The 23,420-nt window shown below is 41.4% G+C and overlaps 2 protein-coding genes across 5 annotated transcripts in view; one reads left to right on the forward strand and one right to left on the reverse strand.

Moving 5' to 3' along the window:
• The window catches only part of NCOA4 (nuclear receptor coactivator 4), a 397,571-nt gene that overhangs the window by 363,015 nt on the left and 11,136 nt on the right, over nucleotides 1-23,420 (reverse strand). For 3 of the 4 annotated variants that reach the window (XM_082054606.1, XM_082054608.1, XM_082054607.1), the window contains exon 10: nucleotides 21,243-23,017. In XM_082054606.1, coding sequence (XP_081910732.1) covers nucleotides 23,012-23,017 — 6 coding nt within the window. In that variant the 3' untranslated portion in view covers nucleotides 21,243-23,011. Of the gene's footprint in view, nucleotides 1-21,242; nucleotides 23,018-23,420 lie in introns of those variants that run through there. The other variant, XR_014184244.1, reaches the window with a different exon arrangement.
• On the forward strand, nucleotides 64-18,118 carry TIMM23B (translocase of inner mitochondrial membrane 23 homolog B). The gene is made up of 7 exons (XM_082054609.1): nucleotides 64-253; nucleotides 740-798; nucleotides 3,929-4,022; nucleotides 4,249-4,333; nucleotides 6,349-6,407; nucleotides 8,951-9,061; nucleotides 17,462-18,118. Exons 1-7 carry the CDS (start codon nucleotides 157-159, stop codon nucleotides 17,575-17,577), a joined length of 621 nt encoding a protein of 206 aa, XP_081910735.1. The 5' UTR covers nucleotides 64-156; the 3' UTR covers nucleotides 17,578-18,118.

Raw genomic sequence — 23,420 nt, forward strand, 5'->3', positions numbered from 1 at the left:
CTCCCCGCTCACCATGGCGACCGCGCTCCTCCCCCGCCGGCAACGGGCGCGCGGGCCGGAAAGCAGTGCGGCGCACTTTACGGCGGCGCGCGGAGGTCGTTGCTGCAGCGGAGGTCGTTGCTGCAGCGGGCGGCGGGCGTGAGGCCCGGCGGCGCCATGGAGGGCGGCGGCAACACCAAGGGCACGGGCCTCGGCGGCCTCTTCGGCGCCGGCGGGGCCGGGTACTCACACGCCGACCTGGCCGGGGTGCCGCGTGAGTACCGGCGCGCAGGGGCGATCGGCGGGGCCGGGTGGCGGGCCCGCGGGCGGTACACGCTTCCTGGCAGCGGGGCAGCGCCGAGCGGCCGGTCCCTGCGGGCCCGGGGGCGGCCGCGCCGCTCTCGGCAACTGGCCTGGAGCGGGCTGGGACAGGGCCAGCCCAGCGCGGCGGCTGAGGGGCCGCTGGGCCCCACGCGGCTGCCCCGACCGGAACGGCCGCAGGTTCCGCCCCAGCCCGTCGCGCGGCGGCAGCGCCGTGAGACCGACACCGGTCACAGAGGCGGCGCGTCCGGCCGCCCGCGCCGCTCCCGGAGCGCTGCCGGAAAACGCGGTTGTCTCCCTGCCACCTTTGCATCCGTTGTGCGACTGAACGGCGGGATTGTCACCGCGTCCCCGCACGCGGTCTGCCCCTTTAACTGACCGGATGTGAAACTGTTACCAGGGAAATTGGTGTCATTCTGTTTGTTTTCTTTCCTTTCAGTAACTGGAATGAGTCCTTTGTCACCATATTTAAACTTGGACCCCAAATATCTAGTACAGGTGAGAAAACGGTTGGTTTTTATTGCGTTGAACTCGATTCCATTGTTCGTACGGTCACATGTGAAGATCTCAAGAATCCTGCAGTGCTGTGCAGTTTGTACTGAAGTCTAGAGTAGTTGAAAGAAACAGGTTTTTTCAGTATTATTCCTAATAAAAGCTTCCAGTGCTGCGGCATCTAGGAGAAACAGTGTTAATAGAGAGGATAAAACAGCTGTGTCACTATAAGCCTGCCACTATTGAAAATAAGAGGTCTCTCTCCCTACTCTGAGGCACACAGCCCCAACGCACCCTTACACAAGTTTGGCATTTGTCACACCCTCTTCTAAGTCACCTCAGTCAGTAAGAGCAGCCAGAAACTCTCCCCTCTTTTGATAGGTGAGCTTTCTGTACTGTGATGAGTTCAATCGGTTTTCAGTATTCAGCCAAACCCCAGACCTGATACTGGGTTTGCCATCATATGTGCTGTCATTCACACCACTTTCCTTATGCCATTTCGCAGCTGAAGGGAGACAATCATGAAGCAGAGCTTTCTGTTTTATTCTACAGAATAATGTTGCTATTGTACTTACACAACTTAGTATTGGTTAACATTACATGATGGCCCATAGGCCATTTATTTTCCATAAAGAAAAGAAAATAATTTAAAATCTTACAATATTTTTCTTTCTCAGAAGTAATAACTATAGCTGAAAAGGTTTAAGTTAATCCAATAAGGATGCATGTTTTAATGAGTTTATTTTGTTAATATTTTCCCTATATTTATATACATATGGCTTATGTTATCTGAGAACCTGAAATTTTACAGAAGTAGCACTGAGGGTCATCAGTTGTTTAGTATCTGCTAATCTGTTTGCCTTTTGTTTCATGGTGCACCGCACCACTGCTGCTTTGGAAGGGGAAAGCTCTGAATGCAGTTCTAGTGGCTGCTGTTTATATTTCTCTTTCATTAGAAGCTGTTGTCAATATTACAATGTAACACTCCCGTAATGGTAGAAAACAGGATATGCCTCTGTTTGAAGCAGATTCACTAGCATGATTATCTTGCCTGCTGCTGTTATTTAGACTTCTTCCAAAAATACCCTATAAAGTTATATAGTTAGTACAGTATATCTAGGATCATGTTAGTGTTACAAATAGTATAACAGAGTTTTTGGAACTAAGTGTGCATGTATGCTAATAGTTGTTTTGGTTTTTGTGGGGTTTGTTTATTTGGTTTTGTTTTTAAAGCTTGTTTTGAAAGAAAAGAAGATATTTGCGTTAGTGTCACGAGTAACTTACAAAACAGTTTAAAAATACCTATTGATGTAACTTTAGAGGCTACAGTTTGTGTTGTAACACTTCACTGCTCTTTGTGTTTAACACTAGTAAGTACATTGAAATAAAAGGGAGTGCCATTTAAATCTGGGATATTTTTTTTTTTGCTTGAACAAGTTGCCCAAACAAGCTGGGGGGGTCTCCATCCTTGGAGATGCACAAGACGTGGGTACGGTCCCAAGCAACCAGCACTAGGCGACTGTGCTCTGAGCAAGGGCGTTGCACCAAACAGTCTCCGTGGGTCCCTTACAACCTTAACCATTCAGTGATTCCAAAAATTCAAGGAAAATGATGTAGCAAATATTTTAAAATACAAGAACTTAAAGTCCTAGCCTTTAAATTGGTTTGTCTGTGAAGGTGCATGTGGAGGGGTGAACATGTCCTGTATTTAAAGACCATCCATTTGCTTTTAGAATGCAGAAAGTCAGCCTTTTTGGTGAGAATCTTAACATTTTAATCGTGGCATTCCCACGATAACAAATGCCACAGTGGTTCTCTTCACTTTAAAACCCACATTCTTTGGTAGTTCATCAGTACAGGCACAAACTGATGTGTTTTCTGCAGTGCTTTTGTTACCTTCAGCAGGTATTCATTATAAAACAGGCCTAGAGGATGGGCTTCCTAGGTTGCTGTTTCTGTAGAAACAGAGAAGTTATATACAGACAGCGATTGCTTCATCTTGACTTTTTGGACAGCAAGGAAAACTCTTAAGAAACTGCTAACTAGTGTACGCACTGAATTTCTCCAAATATCCAGTTACAGGGAACATAGAAACCGTATTATAGGTTCAGTTTATTCATACAGTATGCACAGTTTCAGAAGCTGTGTGTTTTTTTCTGTATTGCCATCCACATTTAGTGCTAAGTGTAGGCTAAGAAAACCCCTTAAAATGCAATTACTTGAGCCTGCAGTTGTTGCCATCATATGTCAGTTAAATGGGGCGTGAATAATACAACTGGAAGACACATAAGCATAAAAAGAGATCTTACTGATTTAGCACCTTATCGACGTGTGCATCTTCTCAAGGTCTCATATTGAAAAAGTGCTTTGGCCCACCTTATCTCTACACATATGCTAGTTATCAGCCCATTTCTCTAGCTTTTTATACAAATTGATTTATGAGAACACAAGCCTGTCCCTGTGGGAGAAAAATGCAGGAGGAAAAAAAAAACAAAAAACCCCAAAAAAACCAAAACCACCAGCCTTGCATATTTCATGCCTGATCATCACTAGTTTTGAATGTTTTCCTTTTTTCTTGTCTTCAAAATAGGTCACTTATTTCAGTGGCAGGAAATACTTTTCAGTACAAAGGCAGTTTTTCTTCAGTGTCAGAGTAGTGGAAAACCTTAAAGCATTACTGCATCAGTCTAGTTTGCTCCATGAGGAAACAGGGCTGCATGATCAGACAACAGGAAATTTTTTAGAGGGCTATGAGTCTTGTATTGCCTGCAGCAAGGTATGATAAATAATTAAGCAAATAGTCATTTTTTAAAAGAGGAAAGAAGAAAAAAGAAACAAACCGACAGACGACACAATACACACAATATTAATTGTTTGGCTGCCTGATGTAGTTTATAAAAAGGACAGCTAGCGAAAAAAAAGCTGTTAGTTTATCTTTTTAAAGTCCTTTTTTCAATTGCTATTAAAGCATACACATAATGTATTCTACTTCTGTGATGCTTTGCACAACAGTTTTCCAGAAATTCTGGTTGTATCTGGTTTTAATTTAGGTCATTGTAACTTTGACATGACCTACATTTTGAAGCAGGTACACTTGAAAAATACAAAAGTGTGTGTTTGTTTTGTTTTCCCCCAGGATACAGATGAGTTTATCTTGCCCACAGGAGCCAACAAAACTCGAGGCAGATTTGAGTTGGCCTTTTTCACCATTGGAGGATGCTGTATGACAGGTGGGTGGTTGTGTTTTTCACTTTTCCCAGCTGTCCAGGTAACATTTGTACTACAGTAACTGAGGAGACTCTAAATGCCTTGTTCTGCACTCTAGTCTTACATAAACAGCTATTTGACTTCAGTCTGTACACTGAGGTGTATTCTTGGTATTTGCTTCTGGTATTGTTCTTTGTGTTGCTTTGTTTTTTACCTTCTTAAAAAGTAATAACTCATTATGCTAACTAGGGGCAGCATTTGGTGCACTGAATGGTTTACGACTTGGCTTGAAGGAGACACAGAATATGACATGGTCAAAACCTAGAAATGTACAGTAAGTATTTAATCTTAAAAAAAAAAGTACACCTTAGTGACAGAGTTGTTTCTTCCAGCTTGTATAATGTTAGCTCTGAATATACTGCAAAAATAAATGTATTTTTACGTCATTAGTGGGGACAAATAAGAGTCAGTGTTTGTCTTCATCGAGTTATAGAGTGATTTTAGTTACAGTGATGTTCAGTTCAAGCATTTTGCTTTTCTTTTAGTGACAATTGGTATGTCTCCTGACTTTCTTTAAATATTTGAGATTTACTAGTTTCGTATTTACTAGAAATCTAGTTCAAAGGCAAAACAGTGTTTTTCTATGTCAAAATATTCCCAGAAGCAGCACAGTTTGTTTCTTGCTGTCACTTATGTGAGAGCAAGCTTTCTCTTCCAAACTTTCCAACCAAACCCAGGAAGAGATTAAAATGCAGAACCTGGGCCTGCCTGGATTTGCATTAGGGATGACAGAGGCACATGCTACTGGGCAAGTGGAAGTTGTTCTGGCTATGGCATCCACAAACAGCCATGGCATTCCCATGTTTTCACCTTACTTGATCATTTGAAAGGACAGAGTAAAGATAGGAACACATTATTTCCTGCAGTGTGCTTTTCCTTCTAGAATTATTAGTAGTTTAGATATAAGAAAACTTAAGTGCCTGTGAAGGAGATGTAGGAAACTAGAGGAGTGAAATAACTGGGGGAAACCATTTTCAATCCCACAGTACTTTGAGGAAAAAGGCTCTGCTGCTTTTGAAATTCTGTTTCTGTATTCTTCATCTCCTTTACCATCTCTAGCATTAGAGATAGAACTACATTCCCCACTATAACGATGACTCTTCCATAATGTTCTAGATGAACAGAATTTTATTTTACATATTTGGAATGAACCAAGTTAGACAGAACATGTTGTTGAGTGGGAAGGTTGGAGGGTCGAGCCCAGCAGGTGGCAGGCACTGCACACACTGCTGTTGGTCCTCACCCTTCACGGAAGGCCTGTTGAAAGTCATCACCTTCAACTGTGTGCTAAGTTCCTTCCATGTTTTCCTAATCAAATGCAGGGAAGAGACTTGCCTAGCTAGATTTCCTTCAAATTTATCCTTAACGTACACAGATACTTCTTTTGGTGAATTTGAATTTTGCTGGTAATCCCCTGTCATCAAATATCTCATAGTATATCATGGTTAGTAAAATTATGAATTTTCTCATCAATTCAGAGTTAATGTAATGTTAACAAAATGAGAGTCGGGCTTGTAATTAGGGGAGATTGTCAATAACCTAGCCTCTTGGATTTTTTTTTCTCATTTCAAAATGAAGTTTTTCATTATTGTTTAGTTCATTACCTAACCGTATTCAGTAATGGCCTGTGCCTAGTAATGAAAATTGTAAAAAATGAAGAGGTAGTGGAAAATGAACTCAAGTCAGCAGGAACATAATGTGTGACACTTTCATTGCTTCAAATGATAAACTAAGTTCCAGTGGTAGTCAGCTGTCCAGAGCAGGACTGTGCCTGTGATAGTGTTACACTGCTGGGAGATAAAGATCAGTCATTTCTTCTGGCTGTTGTTGTCACCGTTCTGGAGACAGCTGATGCCAGAACAGAGTGGCACTGTGCTTCCCTGAGAGTGCACTAAAGATTTGCTCTCCCTCTTTAGTGCTAGTCTGGAAGCGTACATACAGAAATACTCTGGGTACTTTACCTTTTCTTAGTTTGACAAATGGTAGCGCAAAAGACTGTTTCTTTTCTTCCTGACTTGCTTTGGTTCAGCCTTGCTTTTAATACTCACCCCATTTGTTCAAGCATCACCACGCTCCCTGACACGTGGTCCCTGTGTTGCTTGCGGCTTCTTGAAGAGCAGTAGCTTTCTTGGAGCTCTTTCACCCAGTTAAGTCAGTGTAAGTGTATCAGTCATTCTCAGTAGTTATGTGTAATTACCATGTCAGGAACATTTATCAACCATCATAAATGCTGCCTCAGTGTCAATACAGAGAACTAAATGTTTTAAAACCTTTTTAACTCCTTTATAGAATTCTAAATATGGTGACAAGGCAAGGAGCGTTATGGGCTAACACTCTGGGATCTCTGGGTAAGTAAGCTCATTATCTTGTAAGAAAAACAGTTTAAAGATGTAGCTGTTTGATGTGAAAGTGTATTCTCTAAATTTTCATTATGAAATCCATAAGGAAAAACTGCAGTTGTTGTTGTTGTTTTGTTTTTTTTTCTTTGGGATATGAGGGCATTTCAGTAGGCATTGAAAAGGAAATTGAAGACTAAATCAGGATTTGAAGCTTAAGTAGCCAAAAGCCTGTAATTTACCCCCCAAATTTTTAGTATACTACAAACAAGAACTCTAGCTATGGAATAACTGAAAATTATAGGTAACTCTTACTTGTCAATAATTTCCAGTTAATTCACAATTTATAATTGGATACCTCTGGAATAACTTTATAACCTAAGAAGAGACTCTAGTCATGTAAGCAGCTTCCTGATGTCTGTTTCCAGTTAAGAGTGGACAAAATGTTCATTTGTAGAAGAAATGTGATAGTGACTTGAAGACTTAGCCTTTTATAATGGTAGCTTAGCTAGGAAAATCACATATGATATCATTCGCTTTAAATCTGAACATTGCTTGTAAGTAATACAGGTTAGAAATAAGAGAAGATAAAATGACCTAAAGCCTAATGTGTAAGAAAGTTCTGTGAACTGAGGTTTGGAGGGGAAGTGGGACAGGAAATACAATCACGTTGGTTGCCTTGGGAAAACTAATGCCCTGTGGAATACAAGCTCCTTGGCTTCTTCCTCCCCAATGTTAAAAGAGCAAAGGGTGCTCAGTTACTTTGAAAGGAGAAATCCAAAACTGATTATTTTGAAGAAGATTAATGATGGAACTCCTTGCCTCACGAAGTGGTCATAGGGGAGAAATTAGCAATGCTTAAAACAGAGATTACATCGTGTTATAACCCAGTCTACATATATTTGAATTTTGAAAAATGCATCGAAGCATAGGCCAAGTTGCATTTATTATATTTTGTTTCAGTATGATTCCTAAAGAGTAGGTATGCTTGCTATTTAATGCTGCCATCAGCTTTTGAGGCATCATACAGAGGCTATGGTCAGAGAGGGGATTCTGAACTACAGTGAGAATGGCACTTTTCCTAAGAGATGCATATTGCCTAGTGAGACTTGTGGTGGGATTTTTTTTTTTTCTATTCCAAATCTAATCAAAACATGTCTGAAAACCGAGATGCTGGCATCCTGCAGTTCAAGGTTCCAGGTTAAGTGACACATTAACATGTTTTTTCAGCTGTGTTTGAAGAAAGATTACTCAAGAAAGTGTTTGTGCATTCCAGTAACAAATTGTTTTTTTTCTAATGAAATATGGCCTCCCAAGTCAGGGTTAAACAGAACTTGGTATTTGGGGGATCTGGTTTAGCTCTGCCTTGTCCTAGCTACCAGAGAAGCTTATTTCAAGGAGCTGAAGTATTTCTGCATCTTCCTTCACTTGCGCAGCATTTCTGTACCTCAAAGATTCCTTTTGCCACTACTGACAATTTTTGCCATTCTGTTCCTGAACAGAGGTAGCAACATCTGTGTTAAACAGCTTTTAGAAATGTTGAATTCAGCTTTTCCTTCCCCACATTGTTAATACCACATGCTACTAAGACAAGGTAAAATACCATTGCCTCTGCTGAATGGAGAAAGAGGCTACTGTTCAACTCCTCAGCATTCCTCTAGTTGCTTTTGAAGGATTTACAGGCTTTTTAGCAGAAGTAAAGATTTCAGATTCTTGGAGGACATGGGTGAATTAAAGTGTCATGCTGTTTTTATCACTTTAAAATGATGACATTCTCTACTCTTATGTCAGCATGAGATATGGTTATATCATGAGGAATGAGGATGGAGGTGCCTTTTCCCTTCATCAAAATGGATGGATCCATACTAAATGTATGCATCCATACTAAAAGCCTGTGCATTTTTCTTTCCAGTCCTTTCCAGGACAGTCCCCAAAATTCTCCCAGAGCAAAAAGCCCTTTGGGGACAAAGTTTTTGGGCAGAGTTGAAGCAGCTGTAAGTGTCAAATCCCAAGCAATCTAATAGTAATTTGTAATGGGAATATAGCCCATTGTACTCCATCTCTCTCGCTAACATGATCTGAATGCTGCACTTAATTTGCATTTCATCTCAGTCACACATGGGCAACACTTTTCTCTGCTACCTAGAACGTGGTGTTGAGTTTAGTTTCATGCCATCCACAGAAGGCAGTTTAAAGCCTGCTAGTTGAACCCTCCAAGGTTTTTCAAACAAATTTGAATTAGCAAAATTGGCTTAGACTTCAGTCAGTGCTTTATATCACATATTTATAGTGTCTTGAGGCAGTACTAGATGTCATGAAAAATGCTACTTTATAACCAAACTATAACTAGAGAAAGAAAAATTACCTGTAAAGTAGAAGTAGGTCTGGAAAAAAATAGCAAAGACAGGATTTGGCACAGAATTCTCTCCCTTTAAATAAACAGGAAATCTGTGTTTCAGAAGCATGGTCTAAACAGTTACACAGAGTCTGCATTCTAAGCCTTGTGTCTCAGAGAATGGGAGCTTTAACTTGAATTTAATGTTTTTCTTTCCCAGCTCTACTTTACAGTGCATTTGGAGTCATCATTGAAAAAACACGAGGTGCAGAAGATGACCTGAATACCATAGCTGCTGGAACCTTGACAGGAATGCTATACAAAAGCACTGGTAGAGTAGCAAAGTGTTTCTAGTTTTCCTTTTCTTGTGTTTTATCCTAATTATTAAGATTCTCATTACTTTTACTAAACACTATCCTACTCCAAAAACTGGCAGTGTAAAAATGAAATTATTTTTTTAATGCCAAAAAGGAAAAAAACCTGAATTGATGCTGTCTACTTCCGAGGTTAACAACAATAACTAGAAATATTAAAATGAGACTACTCTCTCTAAGTATAAATGAAACAGTGGTATTCATCCAGTACAATCCTAAATAGAGTGTAAGGCAAAATAAATTTCCAAATGAAGGTTAATTAAAAAAATACACTCTCAAGAAAGTGAAAATCAGGAATGAAAATTTAACATGTATCCTTTTTTTTTCCCTTAAGATGAAAGATTTTGGTAAACCAGTTTTACAAATTCATGTCATTCAAGTATGCAGAAAGAAACTAATATATAGGGTTATTACTGTTAGGGCTATTAGCTGTTTGTGAAACTGTTGTCTTGTGGTAGGACTCTAGTCTTTGCATAGTGGTCAAAACCAACAAACAATGTTACTGGTGAACGGCGTGCATTTCAGGTTCGTTTGCTGACGCATACTGAATTGTTCGCAGAAGAGAGAGTCTGAACTTTATCAGCAAAATGCCTGTTAACACATATTCCAAGCTCAGCAATTGGAGGGATTATAATTTTTAGAGGACTACTGGGTACCACAGATTGACATTACCATAGGAAAAAAGTATAAAATTTAAGTACCTTGATAAAGGTTTGGCTATATGATTTACCTGTACGTTAGTGAGGAGATAATTCTAGAATTAACCTACGTACTTTTGCATACTTAACGGAGCCTCAGCATCTTAGAAGCGTTCCTGAAGGCCAGCTTTAGATATGGGGCAAAACAGCTTGAGAGACCTTATCTTCCTGTTGGCCTAGATTAATTGAAACTAGACATAATTGGCTTGAGCAGCCTTCATACATACTAGCTTGTGCACTTGCACAAGCACACACAGCTCTCTTGTAATCAACTATTTGGGATTTCATGAGTGATATGCCAGATTGCCAACAACAGCTAGATAGGGTAGCAATACAGAAATCTAACGCTTTCTGTAGGAAGTTATCACTAAGAATGAAAACTGACATCTTACACTAGAGCAGAAGCTTCCCCTTTACCTTTCAGAAAGCTTGCATTACATGTAATCTCTCTCTTGGCACAGTGCAAGCACGGATAACTGCTCAGTCACGTGTACAGTCGTCTGACACTCCAAAGAATTTTCTTACCAGAGCACAGTGGGACTTTTGTTTTGTAACATAAGATCTACTGAACTAATAGTAGCTCTGGTTAAGGTGAACGTAGTAAGTCTGTGTTCATTACAGTATCCTATTTCAAGTGTGTTGTGCATATGAACTGTAGTGCACAGAAACTCAAAAGAAATGTGCTTTTCACCGTATACAGGAAATTTGACCTGAAAGGTGAAGGATTACTTCTGGAAGTGAATAAGATGATATTCACATCTGTTTGAAGAATTTAATTCCAATCTTATTTTCCTTTTTTTCTTTCAAGCTCTGTCCCTCTTGTTGCTTCTCCCGTGCTTCCTCTCCTGTCACCTTATGCCAGAATGCGCTTCTTAATACTGTATGGTAAAGCTTCCCCCTAAGTTATGCCTTTATCCAGCATCAATATATATTTATCTAAAAAAAAAAAATCTTGAATATTTAAACCATATGCCAATGGTCAGTTCACATCTGTGGCATATATCAAGATTGTAATTGTTTCCTGTGTTACACAGAATGCCATGTTGTGTTGGCATTAAAAAAGGGAAAATTTGAAAGCCGTCAGGGACATTTATAAGTCCCCGTACTTTAGTATCAGCTGGAAGCTCCCACAAACACACCACCTTAAATCAAGGCTGTTCTGTAATCCACAAAGGTTGGATCCAGAGTTGGAGGCAATGGTGTTCAAACACTCAGATTTCCCACTTCCATCATTCCTGTTTTGTAAAGAGATATGGAACATATTTTAAAAGGAACTGCGTAAAGTATGGCAGGCTTTATATTACTATTTTCTGGTTTATTTTCAAACACAGCACTGATGGAGGATTCATGAGCAACTCCACTGCACTGAAAAATACTCTTGGGTACACTATGAAGCCTAGACTCAATCTCTGAAACAAATTAAGCCTTTGCTGAGGGGAACAAGTGGATAGGAAAAAAAAATAGCATGAAGACTTTTTGAAGGCAAGATTTGTTGTCCCAGACTGGTCCCAGTTTTCACAATTTGTCCTTGCAGAGGTGTTAATCATTACCAAAATGCCGTCAGTTAAACAACAAAAGACTTTCCAGAATACCCATGGTTTAGAGCCGTTAGATTGTGGGCAGTTTTGTGCAAGGCTGCTTAGCACAGCTCACGCGTGAGAAGATTAAAAATCCTGCAAGTGAGCAGTGTGTAAGTTCAGCCCTCCTGTGTTCACTGGAAGTGGCGTTGGCCACTGGAAGTTCCCCATTGCAAGTGACTAAAGTGGGTAAGTCCCCAAGACTTCTGAAGGTCTTGCAGGGAGTGAGTCAGAATCTGTTAATTTGACATTATAAACCGAGTGTTAGCTGGAACCCGTCTCGGCATACTGGATGGCTTAGATTAACAGATGTTGAATTGATTTGGAAAGTAAAGCTAATTTGAGGGACTTGGAACCAGGACACTAGTTGATCCCTTTGACCAAAGTGATCTCTACTTTTCACATTTGTTTACTTACTGGATTTTAGCCCAAATGTAGCAGTGAGAGTACAGTACTAACTTGTTACACTAGACTTGCAATTTCATGGAAGCTGCATTTTGAGCTCACAACTTAAACTGGATGTTCTGGGTAGAAATTAAGTGATGGATGACAGAAAACCCTTTGTGTTCCCTTAGCAGTGTTTTTTGTAGTAGAAATGTTGTTGCAACTTAGTCAATCCTGTTAGAGTTTTGCTTTAAGGGCATCTGGTACCCTAAGTCCATGAGGATGGCTTTTTCCATTAAATAAGATCCTATTCTTTATTCTTCAAGCAAAAGCAGAAATTAAGATTTGTTATGCCAGGGTTTGGGGTTTTTTTCTTCTGATAGATGTTACTAAGCAGAAGTACTAACATACCGTAAACAAATATTTAGCCCTCTTGCGTGCATTTTCAACCTCTTTTCTAAATCAAACATCTTTAATTTGTTTTCTCATCATTGTATTGGTCTCTGAAAGTAGCAGAAATCAAAGAGATGATTGTGCACTATGTCACCATCATTCCCTCCCACCATGAGAACACACACGGTTCCAGTCACCATGTCATAAAGGTACAGCTGGCTGAGGATCTCACACTCCTCAAGCACACAGGATTGATCACTCGGGAAAAATACACTGAGCTAGGTTGGACTTTGTTCTGACTCTGTAACAGCCATTAATTTCTCATTGAAATTCCTGTCAGAGACTTCAGTAAGCAAAAAAGTTAAATAACCTTTACCTCTTATCTGAGGGTTACACAGGTTGTAGATGTTCTTTTTCTTAGATAATTTTTTTTCCTCCCTTGAGGTTAGGGAAAACAAACTAATGCTGTGGACAAATTATTTGTTTACTGTACTTCTGTGCAGTAGGAACCTGATACTAGATAGAGCGTCTCATGCCTTTTGCACAAGAGATGTTACATAATTTGGTATAAAACTCTGCATCTGAAGAGAAGGGAATTGCATGCTAGTAATAGCTGAAGGGAGTAGTTGTCATTTTAAAACCTCACAAAACAACCCTGAAAAGTGAATACATTATGAATTCATTAAGAAGGGCTAAATGTTTTATTGCTAGCAGTAAACTCTGGCCAGAGCTAAAGATCAGTTTAGTGAGATTCAGTGGGTAGGAGTTCGGGGCAGTTGTGTTAGCTAACTACTGGAGCTACAACAGCCTCCTCCCTTTGGGCTCCATCTGTGTTTTCCTTTGGGCCAGATAGGGTTTTTTGCTTGTTTCTGTTTGGTGGGGAGGGGGAAAGAGGAGCTTGCAGGGTGCTGCAGGTATGACCCTGGGATATCCTGATACTCTGCTTTATTTGGAGAAAAGCAAGTAAAGGGTTTGCTTCTGAACTTTGAAGTTCAGAGCTGTCAGGCGTTTTAGAAATTAAGAACCTCTGTTAAAACCTGCTTTTAATGTGACAGGTCTATAAGACTATTAAACAAATGGTATTTAGTGAAAGAATTTTGTTTCAGGTCTGAAATAAGAAGGCAAACTACAGGCAGGTGCTGCAGGTAATAGCTTGTTGGGTGTTTCTTTGTTACTGAGGCCTAATGTCTAAGAATACGCATGGCCACTGAAAGCAGTGCAGCCTTCTGCCCAGCTCTGCTGAGCAGAAACAGTGAACCAGGTTCTCAGTGCTGTGGGATTTGCAGGGTTCTTGCTGCCATTTACAGTAGCTGAAGTAGTTTCCTGTCAGTCAGGCTCTGTGCTTTCATCCAGTGAGAAAACAGGGTATTTTAATAACGTTTGCAAAGTAATTCAAACAGCTTTGAAGCTTCTGAACTTGTAAATTAAATTGTAAATTCCTTTTTTTTTATTTTTAATTTAGCGTTCACACCACAGTAACTACAGGAAATTTTCCCTGTTTCAGGCTTTGCTGTTTCTATATTTTAACCGCAATCCTATCTTAGCTGCAGCAGTATGAAAGTGGAACATGCTTTTCTGGAATGTATCTTGTTTCTAAAGCAAAGTTTAGCAGTTTCCTCTGTAATTTCTGTACCCACATACTTTGCCCACACTTACAAGATCTCATAAAATGACCCCCATGGAGCAGCAGGAGGAAACTGTTTGAATTTTCTGTGGACATAGGACCACCCACAGATGTTCAAACAGATGTCTGCCTGATGGTTCAGAGGGTCTGGTCAGCTACTGCTGTGCTGAATTTGAAGTAAAACCGAGGTTGCCTTGTACATTTGAAAAGTCAGACCCTTGATACCATTTAAAAATATTTTTGTTCCTAGAAGCCCTAAGTGAAGAGAAACTGCATTCTGAAGATCTGAGGGAGATTGAAAGACAGAAGGCTAATTGCAACTTAACTATTACGCTTCATTTGACATAAATAATGTGGGTCTGGGTTTTCAGTTAAGGTATTTCTAATATTTGCTGTTGGATAGTTCGTACTTTAAACATCTCAGGAACTATTCCAGGGTAATGGAGTAGCACATTCTGAAAATAGAGACAGTAAGGTTCCAAGTGGAAGATTTTGCCCTCATGTTATGCTATATAGATAATTACTTGACCCGCTGTATTAGTAAAATTCAGTTGTCAGTGGATCATGCCATGAAGAAATGCCAAGCTGTGCTATTAGAATGGTGGGTGTCATTACGTACTCTGAAACCTATTGTAAATGCACAGAAGAGAGACAGTGCTGTATGGTGAAAGGATGCAGCGGTTAAAGCCAAACAGAGAACTAAATTCTCCCTTAAAGAGCATCAGATATATCTTTGGAAACCCATGGCAGCTTCTCAACTATTGTGCAAGTTGCCTGGTCTCAAAATACCTGCTTTCAGAAATGTCTGTCAGCTGGAACTTTATCTTGCTCAGACATGCAAGATCAGGGGCTTATAACCACGTTTCTAACAGAGTTTGTCAAGTCAGACTTTGTATCAGAGGCTTGCAGAGAGTGATTGCAGAGGAGGGGTGGGAATGTGTTCTATCTTGCCAGCACAGCTGGGATGGGAGTGGAGAATTTTTCTTCCTAGCAAGGTAATCTTCTCAGAGGGCTTAACATTTCCTGCCCAGCAACCAGGCTGCATTCTGCAGTGCCTTACTGTTTGATGTCTGCCACAGACCTGGAGCTATTTACCCAAATGCAAATCTAACCACTTAGGGAAGGTTTTTTTCTCTCCCTTTTTTTGTAATTACTGCAGATAGTTTCAGAAATCAGGTGCAACTGCTACAAAACAAATTACTGATAAAATTTTGCAGCAGAGTCATAGGGAACTTTGTAAGAAACATTTCTTACGTGTTTTCTTGCTGGATTTTTTCCAGACTCACTCAGTAGTGCATGTATACCGACTGTACAAGTTTAATTCCTGTTTGTGAAACAGACTTCCATTGAAACATCTTATTCAGCAAAGTCCCCAGCTTGTCTGCAAGACCTACAGACTGCTGTAGGCCCGGTGATTGATTCAGACCTGCCGTCCTCACCTGACTGACCTCAGCACAGGAAAACACTAACAACATTTGTATTCTGAGCAGTACATCTTAGCAGCACCTTGTCCACATTGCCAGGATCCTAGAAAGTAGCTCAGCTACCCAGCTTAAGAGAAGATACCTTTCTTGTACAGTCCTAACTGCCCATAGTCTGGAGCCAGGCTTGGTCAGCCTTCAGCCCACCTTTCTTCCATAGGAAGAATAAGAGTTTAAGCGGAAAGGAGGGGAATTGAAGCTGGGGACTGAAGGAAGAGTCTGCAGGAACAGCCCTAGCTCTGTACTGTGTTCCATTCTATGAGGATGTTCCACATTTTGTGCATTTCTCTGTACACCAGAACAATTAGGAGAACTCTTTGGAGGTTTCTTCTGTTAAAAAATGCTTCCTAATATAAACAGCAGAAAATCGAGCTCTCTAATGTTTTATTCATTTTCCCAGAAGTAACAAGGAGTTAATATTTTTACAGATTATCTCAAATACTTGTTTTGCACAAAGTGTCCTTTAAATTTCACCTGTGGCTTTTTGCCAGAAGCTGCTTGCATATGGTTAGTTCTGTGTACCCAGCTGCAACCCCTTCATTTGAAAAGCTGTTTGTGCAACAAGTCCTATCTTTGATAATTCATCCTGAAGTTTATATTTGCATTGCTAAATCCTGATTTAGGCACGTAGGTGCATAATCAGTATGGCTTTCCTTCGAGCTGTGGAGTTCTCAGCAGTGAACTCAGGCTTAGCTCCGACAAAACCCTTGAACTGTCACAGCTGGTCTGGCAATGAAATTTCTAGAAACTGGCTAGGTATGGACTGCAGTACCAAGTCCAACTTCTGCTATCACTTCTGCAGCTGCTTGGTTTCAGTACGTGCCTGGGCTACGTGAGGAGCTTTAACAACTCCAGTGAAACCCATTTGATCTTGCAGTGCTGGTGATGCAGTCTCAGCCTAGCTGACACCAACAGCCTCTTGACCCACTACAAGCCCAGATGTGATTCTGAGAGAAAGCTTTATGGCCCATAATGGAAGGGGAAAAAAAAAAAAATCTCTGATTACTGAGATGCTTTTCTTTTCAAGTTTGAGGAATCTGAATTCCACTGTCGGTTTTACTAATAAAGCAGGCAGGTTTTATCTAGCTGTAAGTGCAAACTGGCCTTGTTCTCTACACTGTACACATTATCTAACTTGCTTTGGCTAGGATTGATAAACATTGCAGAATCAAATTCAGAGCAGTTTTCCTAGTGTTGAGAGTCATGCTCTCAGATGTGCCTGTGCATTTATAGTGTGTTCTGGGAGCTTTACTAAGGCTCTTGCTACTACTGAGGAACAGAAACCTTCTGCTGTTCAGTAAAAGCAACAAGAAGTCACTACTGCCCCTGTACACCACAACCCTTGTGTGGGTGGAATGGAGTTGTGATGCTGACTCCTGGCTCCAGCCAGGTGTGCTGGCTCCTGGTATTAGCCAAACTTGCCCTATATTTTTACCTTCACAACTTGCAGAAGCTTCAAGTCTTGAGCAGTTAAAATTTAAAAAAATACATATTTTTTAAAATCACCTATGTGACTAATTTTTTACCATTGCAGGATAATAGTTTTGAAGATTAATAGTAGTAAGAATAAAGGAAGTTGTTTAATGTATGCCCTAGTAAATCCTTTCCGGTTGATCCCTTTCATCTACTTTTTAAATTCCAAAGGCACAAAGGCAGTGATACGTTCTGCATGACAGCCCTCATGAATCTCTGGTACCCAAAGCTATGTCCACATCAGTTTATGTTGTGTTCATTTATTTCCCTCCTGCTCTTTCTCCCCCAAACCTCGTTACCATAACTGACAAATGTGATTATTATTCCTCTTCTGATATCTTAAATGGAGGAGCCCTTGAAGCAGGAAGAGGTCGCATCTGTCTGTAAAGACCTGTGTTGAGGACAGGTGCAATAGATAAAGTAGGACTTTGGAAAAGCTGTCTTTGCTTTGAGTGTTCGGTAGTGGTTCATGCAGGCAATAGTGGTAACGTTTAAGAAGTCAAACCAGCAGAATTAGTGTCAGGATCAGGAATGACCTTTCTTGAGCCTGGCAGTAGCTTTGAGGGGTGTACACAATTAGTGCACGTTCCCTTTCTGAAAATGCATTCAGAAAATAAAAACTGTTTCATTGGGATTCCTCTGGATTTGAACAGGTTCTTGGAAGTTACTGTAGCTGACCATGTCCTCGGATGTAATTTTAATGGGTTTTAATGTTTCTCTTTTTCAGGTGGATTGCGTGGGATAGCACGAGGTGGTATTGCAGGTCTGACACTGACCGGGATCTACGCTCTCTATAACAACTGGGAGCACATGAAGGGCTCCATAGCCCGGCAGTCCCTCTGAGCAGGGCAGCCAGCACTGGATGGAGGACATGCTTGTATAGTCACCATCAAACCAGTTGCAAGATCTATCTGGTGCCCCTTCCTATTTTATTTACAATTAGTGTGAAACCGAAGGAAACTATACTGCAAGGAACCTCATGACATCGTGTGGCTGGACTGGCCCTTTCCTTCCCGCCAGACAGTCACTGGAGAGGCAGCAGTATTTGTTGGACCTGCAAGCAAGCTGAGTGGCCACTGAGATAGTTTCCCTGACACGCTCACCAGCTAGCCCTGGGCCAGCGCTGCGAGGCACACCCCACTACCACAGCTCAACGTGCTGCGCTGCCAGGTTCGTTGGGTTGCGGGTACTGCAATGGTAGTGCTGTGTAATGAACCCGTGTCCGTAGAGCAAGTCACCGCAGGCTGTCAGCGTGCGGCGCCTGGGCAGCTGGAGCCAGCGGGAACCTCACGCAGCAGCTGGCACAGGGCAAGGCTTGGCATTCTGGCAGCGCAGGGTAAGCTGTAAAAAGGGACATCATCATTAATAAAAAGGGTGGTACTTATGCGGTGCTGTTTCTGTGCTTTGCTGGTCCTCTTAAGACAAAAAAGTGTCACATCCAGTGCCTCTTATTTACAGTTTTGTTTTGAAGGACCGATGTGATAAAATCACGGGGGAGATAGTGGGTGGGGGGAAGTGAACTAACGGGCTGATTGTCTCCTGATGCGAGGTGATGGTGAGGCAGACCAGGGCTTGACTCTGCTCCCTTATTTACTCTAATAAGGAACTGGATGTTTCTTGATGAGGTACAGTTGCTGTTGCAGAACAGCTGCAATTAGATTATCAAAACACTTGGGTGCTCCAGGATCTCAGAACTTGTTTAGCCAACAGTTAGAAACCAAGGAGTATAAAAACTCCTCTCATTGCTTATTACCAGATTTTTAATCAGTGACAAGCTTTTTCCCTCAAGTAGTATTTGTAGGTTCTTGGCAGACTGAAGAGGTGTGATGAGCCTACACCTTCTCCAGTGTTAAACCATGTACAAAGCGTTTACAGATAAATTATCAGTAAGTTGTGAATTATTTTAGTAATTAGAGTTATTGTATAATAGCTTATTCCTTCAGTTTTTAAATGGCGTCTATAAACAATTAAACAGGTCTGAGACAGGCAGAGCAAGGGAAAGACAAGAAATTTACTTCTCAGCAGACAACTTAATGCAAAATAAGAGTTTACTTGAGCTCTCCCTACTGAAACCACTCCTGATAACTGTGTTGCACTCAAAAAAACAGAAACAACAAAAAAGCAGTACAGAGGAAGTTGTTCTTACCTTCCCCCAAGAAGAAATTCAGCTGTTGAGAAGCCTCTTCACGAAGAGGTGACCTCTAAGACAAGCTTTTTATAGAGCAAGTGTGCTAGTTAACGAGCCTTCACAGTTGAACTCAATTAGCTTTGCTTGGATACCCAGTCAAAGTAGGTGCTTTATGCCAGCACTCAACAAGATGTAGCATAAAGGAAAGAAAACAGGTCTTTTCTCACCTGCTTTGTAAATGAAGTTTCTTGTTAAGCTTTCCGCTCCACTGCCTTTGAGCGGGCTGTGTGTTACTGTTGTGATGTCAGAGTGGGACCTTCCAGCATTTGAGCACTGTGCCACCAAAGAAACTGTCCTGCTCCCTGGCTGCAGGTGACACAGGCACCAGCTGTTCAGTGCTGTTGGGTGGGACATCAGGAAAACGTGTGCGCTTTCTTCCTGAGCTGCTTTTCCTCTCCCATTTGTATTGGTGAGCTCCTCCCCACCCATGTTTCTTGGTCACTGTTGGTAGGGTTTACACTCCTACACACTTGACAGTGTTGGACAAAGGACTGATGGTCAGTTTGGGGGCTGATGGTGGGGCAGGGTTGCTTTTTAAGTGTCAGAAACTTTGCAATGTGTCTTTAGTTTTGCTAGACTTTTTCAGGACTGAAATATGAACCAGGAGCACTCTGCCCCTAAGTGAAGCGGGAAAGCTGTGGAGCTTAACAAATGTCTTTCCTCCTTTAAGTGCACTGGAGGTAATGTAGGAACAAGCTTTTCTAAGTTCAGAGTTGGCACAACTTTAAGGCTAGGCCGACTCTTGAGGCAACTTAGCATGTTATCTGGTCTGCAGTAACCTCAGGTTTCCTGAATCACGTGTCTTGGGGACAGAGCTGAGTGCAGTGTTCTGAAATAGCTGTGTTTCTAGGGTTATTAAAAGCTTTGGTTCATAACCTCTGTATATGGAGTGATCCATAGCTTGAGCTGTGAAATAACCAGCACAGAGGCAGCAGTGAGGGAGGTGAATTTAAGTATGGAATACAGAGAACATCTTTATAATATTTTGTATCGAGACTTAGGATTCACAATTTAATGGTAAACAATCATTATAAAGTTACTACTTAAAGCTGTGACCAAAAGTATATTCAAGTTCAGTAGGAATAAAAGGAAGTAAAATCACGTTGCAAACAGGATTTGGCAAGCAAGTTCTGGTCCTGCCATGCAGCATTAGATAAATGTGAGCACGGAGACCTTGGCCATCTTGCAGAGCAGTTTTGTTTTGCAGTGCCAGTCATGGCATCTAGTTTTGCTGATAGTGCTGAGACAGCTTTCCATGCTGTGGCAGCAGGTGAGGGACGCTGAGGTAACCAGTGTAATGAAAGCTTTTGAATCTTGTAAAGCTGCTTTTGTGTAGTCTTTGGAGTGGAGAAAGGCAATTTCACCATTCCCTGTCAGCAGGTGACTTCTCTTACAGTTGGGGGAAATTACTAGTCATGTGGTAGGAATCTCCAGCTTCCTCAGTGCAGCAGAAGCTGATTCTGAAAACAGGAGGGAAATAGATACTAGGGCAGAAAAAATGGTCCAGTGTTCATAGCTTGTTTCCTCTGACCTAACCTGGGACAGAAAAAGGAGGAGGGCACATCCATTTTTATGCTTTAACAGGTTACCCCTGTGCTTTAATAAATCCTAGGTAGGAAATCTGTGTTTTAAATGGAGCTTTGTATAATCTCTGTGTTTTGGCCTGTACTGTTGAACGCCAGGCACCGCAGTAACGCCAAAGGGTGGTACTACAGCCTTTTTGGTCCTTTTACAGCATCAGTAATACTGGTCTTGTGTTCCCCTCGGCTGTCTCTCCCCCCTCTGTCAGCCCTCTGTCCCTGTCCTGTGAGTGCTGCCACCAGCCCTGCAGCAACGTAGGTGTGATAGGGAGCTGGGGTGGTCTGGTACCCGAAGAGCCCCACGAGCTGCCCTGCCCTGGGTAGGTGTTGTACTTGCAGGGAAGGGACACCTCTGCTGCCACTGCGCCCTCCAGCAGTGGCTCACCTTTGTAGGGGATGTCCCCAGCCTCCATGTGTGTCTAGGAGGGGAAATGGCAGTTGGGCCATCTTGACCGACCGGCCTCGTCTGCACCGCTGCTGCCACCAGTGACTGACGGCCACCAGGCAGCAGCCTTTCCCTGCTCCTCCACAGGCTGCAGCGCTCAGGCAGGGCTGGAACAGGCCTTCAGCAGGCAGGTGCACGGCCTGGGAGAGTCTCCTACTGAAATGGGCCATAAAGCTCCAGACTTCACCAATACGTACATTACGTGACCACAAAGCATTTCAGTTAATTTGCACAGAAGCAATGCCTGCCTCGGCATTTTTCCTTAACCATCTTACAAAGGAGGCGTACCACACCCTTTGGTTGCAATTATTTTTTAATGGAAAAGACTAATCAATGTTTTACATAAATACCAATTAGTGATAATAAGTTGGTTGAGTAAGTAAAGGAATACCCCCAAGTTTTAAGAGGCTCATAATGAACGGACAAAGTAGCACACAATGACTACAAGGAATTAATTGTAAGAGGTGGGCTGCTCGTCAATCACCTTCTTGAAGTTTAACTGCTAATCAAATTAGACTGTTATTGGAGTTAGTCACAGTGCAGCCTTCCCATGCAGCAACAAGGACACGTTTGAAGGGGAAAGTGAACTTCAAAAACATCTCTCTGCTTCCAGCAAAAAGCCTCAACTCTGGAAGTACAAAAGCCTCAAGGGGTCCACTGATATTAAGCCGTTTCAGGGACTGGTTTCAGATTGGCAATGTCCCTCTCTGACTAAAAAATTACTTTCAAACAAATGTTCTATCAGACAGGAATGTGTTCACACTGCAAAGAGATACCAAGGTGGCTCTTGCTAATAATTTCTACCGGGTTGTGAAGAACTGAAGTCACCTTTATTCCCAGGCAGGCTGCGGGGATGGGGAGAAAGGAGGCTGTTTTTTATTGTCATGAAGAACAATTTGTTAAGTGACTAGAAGCTGCACCAGAAACTACATAACTTCACAGTTTTTCATGCAAGCTGACAGGTGTGATCCACATTTTCCATCTAACATCTCCGCAGTCCTTCCTATGGGCTCAAAATGCTAAATAGCTGAAGAGCAATTGCTCTTATTATGCACACAGCTACAAAGATCAGAGTTACTCCACCCCACTTTCATATGCATAACAACATGAAAATCCACAGCTTAAATATCTTTAAAATGGATCAATGAGAGCCACGCAGTTTGCCAAGTTAGTGTTTCCCAACTAAACAGCATGACGTCAATCTGATGAGAAGGCATCGAACTCCCCAATATTACCTTTAAGCATTATGTGGCTAAGATGCCTGCTTTCCAGTGGTTTAGTCAATAAAAATTCGTTATGAGTTATCTAAAACTAGCAGAAATGTACACATTTAATCTTACAGCTTTTTCAGTGAAATTCAAATTGTTACTAAATGCTGGGGACATAGTAGGATCTGATCTACTGATGCATAAAAATTAACACCCTACCCTGTTCTCTGACCGCCTCAGAAATTTGCAAGAGAAGTTTTCTTTCAACATCAAGTTACCAATTCTCCTGTCACGTGTCGGGTCCCATAAATTCACATCTCTTTCAAAATCTGGGAAACACACCAATACAAGATGCAGATGAAACGTTTAACGTAAGCAACTGCTCATTAAAAGAAACTGCTTCCAACTACAGCCTAAGTTATCTTGCAATCCCAGGAAGCTGGAACCCAACTCATGACAAAGTTGTAGCAGCTGAAAGGAAAGGCAACACTTCTGAAGTCACTGCCAAAGGTGGACACTTCACAGCACTAGAGAGATTTTGCTTTATACTTGCACTGGCTTCAACATACTTCAAGTGACAGCCCATTAAAGAAGATTTATGTACTCCCATAACATAGGAATTTACTAACACCTCTATAGTATCAGATTGCTTATGCTCAGTGGGCTTACATTTCAGAATTAATCATAACAAAAAGGCATCTTCTGCACCATAACTCTGTTATATGAGTAATCTTTTTTGTTATATTTTTAGAAGAAAAAGCAGATGGCCAAACACAAGAATTCAGCTGGCTGCAGTCACTCAGCGTGATGTGTGATTGATCAGCAGGAAAGGGATGATTTCGCTGCTTCCAGTTCTTCACATCTAAACAAATTTAAAATGGGGTTAGTCTCTTTGATAAACAGCAACACTTCTGGAAATAAACATGTATAAGAAACCCTGGGGGAAAAAAAAAAATCATACTAAAATACTTCCTAGAACTGAGTATCTTGCCTTTCAGGGTTTGAAGTCGCTAGGGATTTTTTTCATGAATTTCAAAAACAATGATAAAGAGTTATCTTGGCAGAAAGGAAAAACATGACGTCAGCTGTAACTACATTACCGAGATAAGAAAGAAGCTGCCTGGAAATTTAAACATTAACTGCACATTCTGGTTACAACAGAAGTTACCAAGATGTTACTAAGTGTCAATCAGTTGAAGAGTGATTTGATCAAGAACCTTAGTAATTCCTCCCCGGCTTGTGATCAAAAGAGGAGGAAGATGAAG

This window comes from Streptopelia decaocto, assembly GCF_964273445.1.
Source record: "Streptopelia decaocto genome assembly, chromosome: 5".
NCBI classification, from domain to species: Eukaryota; Metazoa; Chordata; class Aves; order Columbiformes; family Columbidae; genus Streptopelia; species Streptopelia decaocto.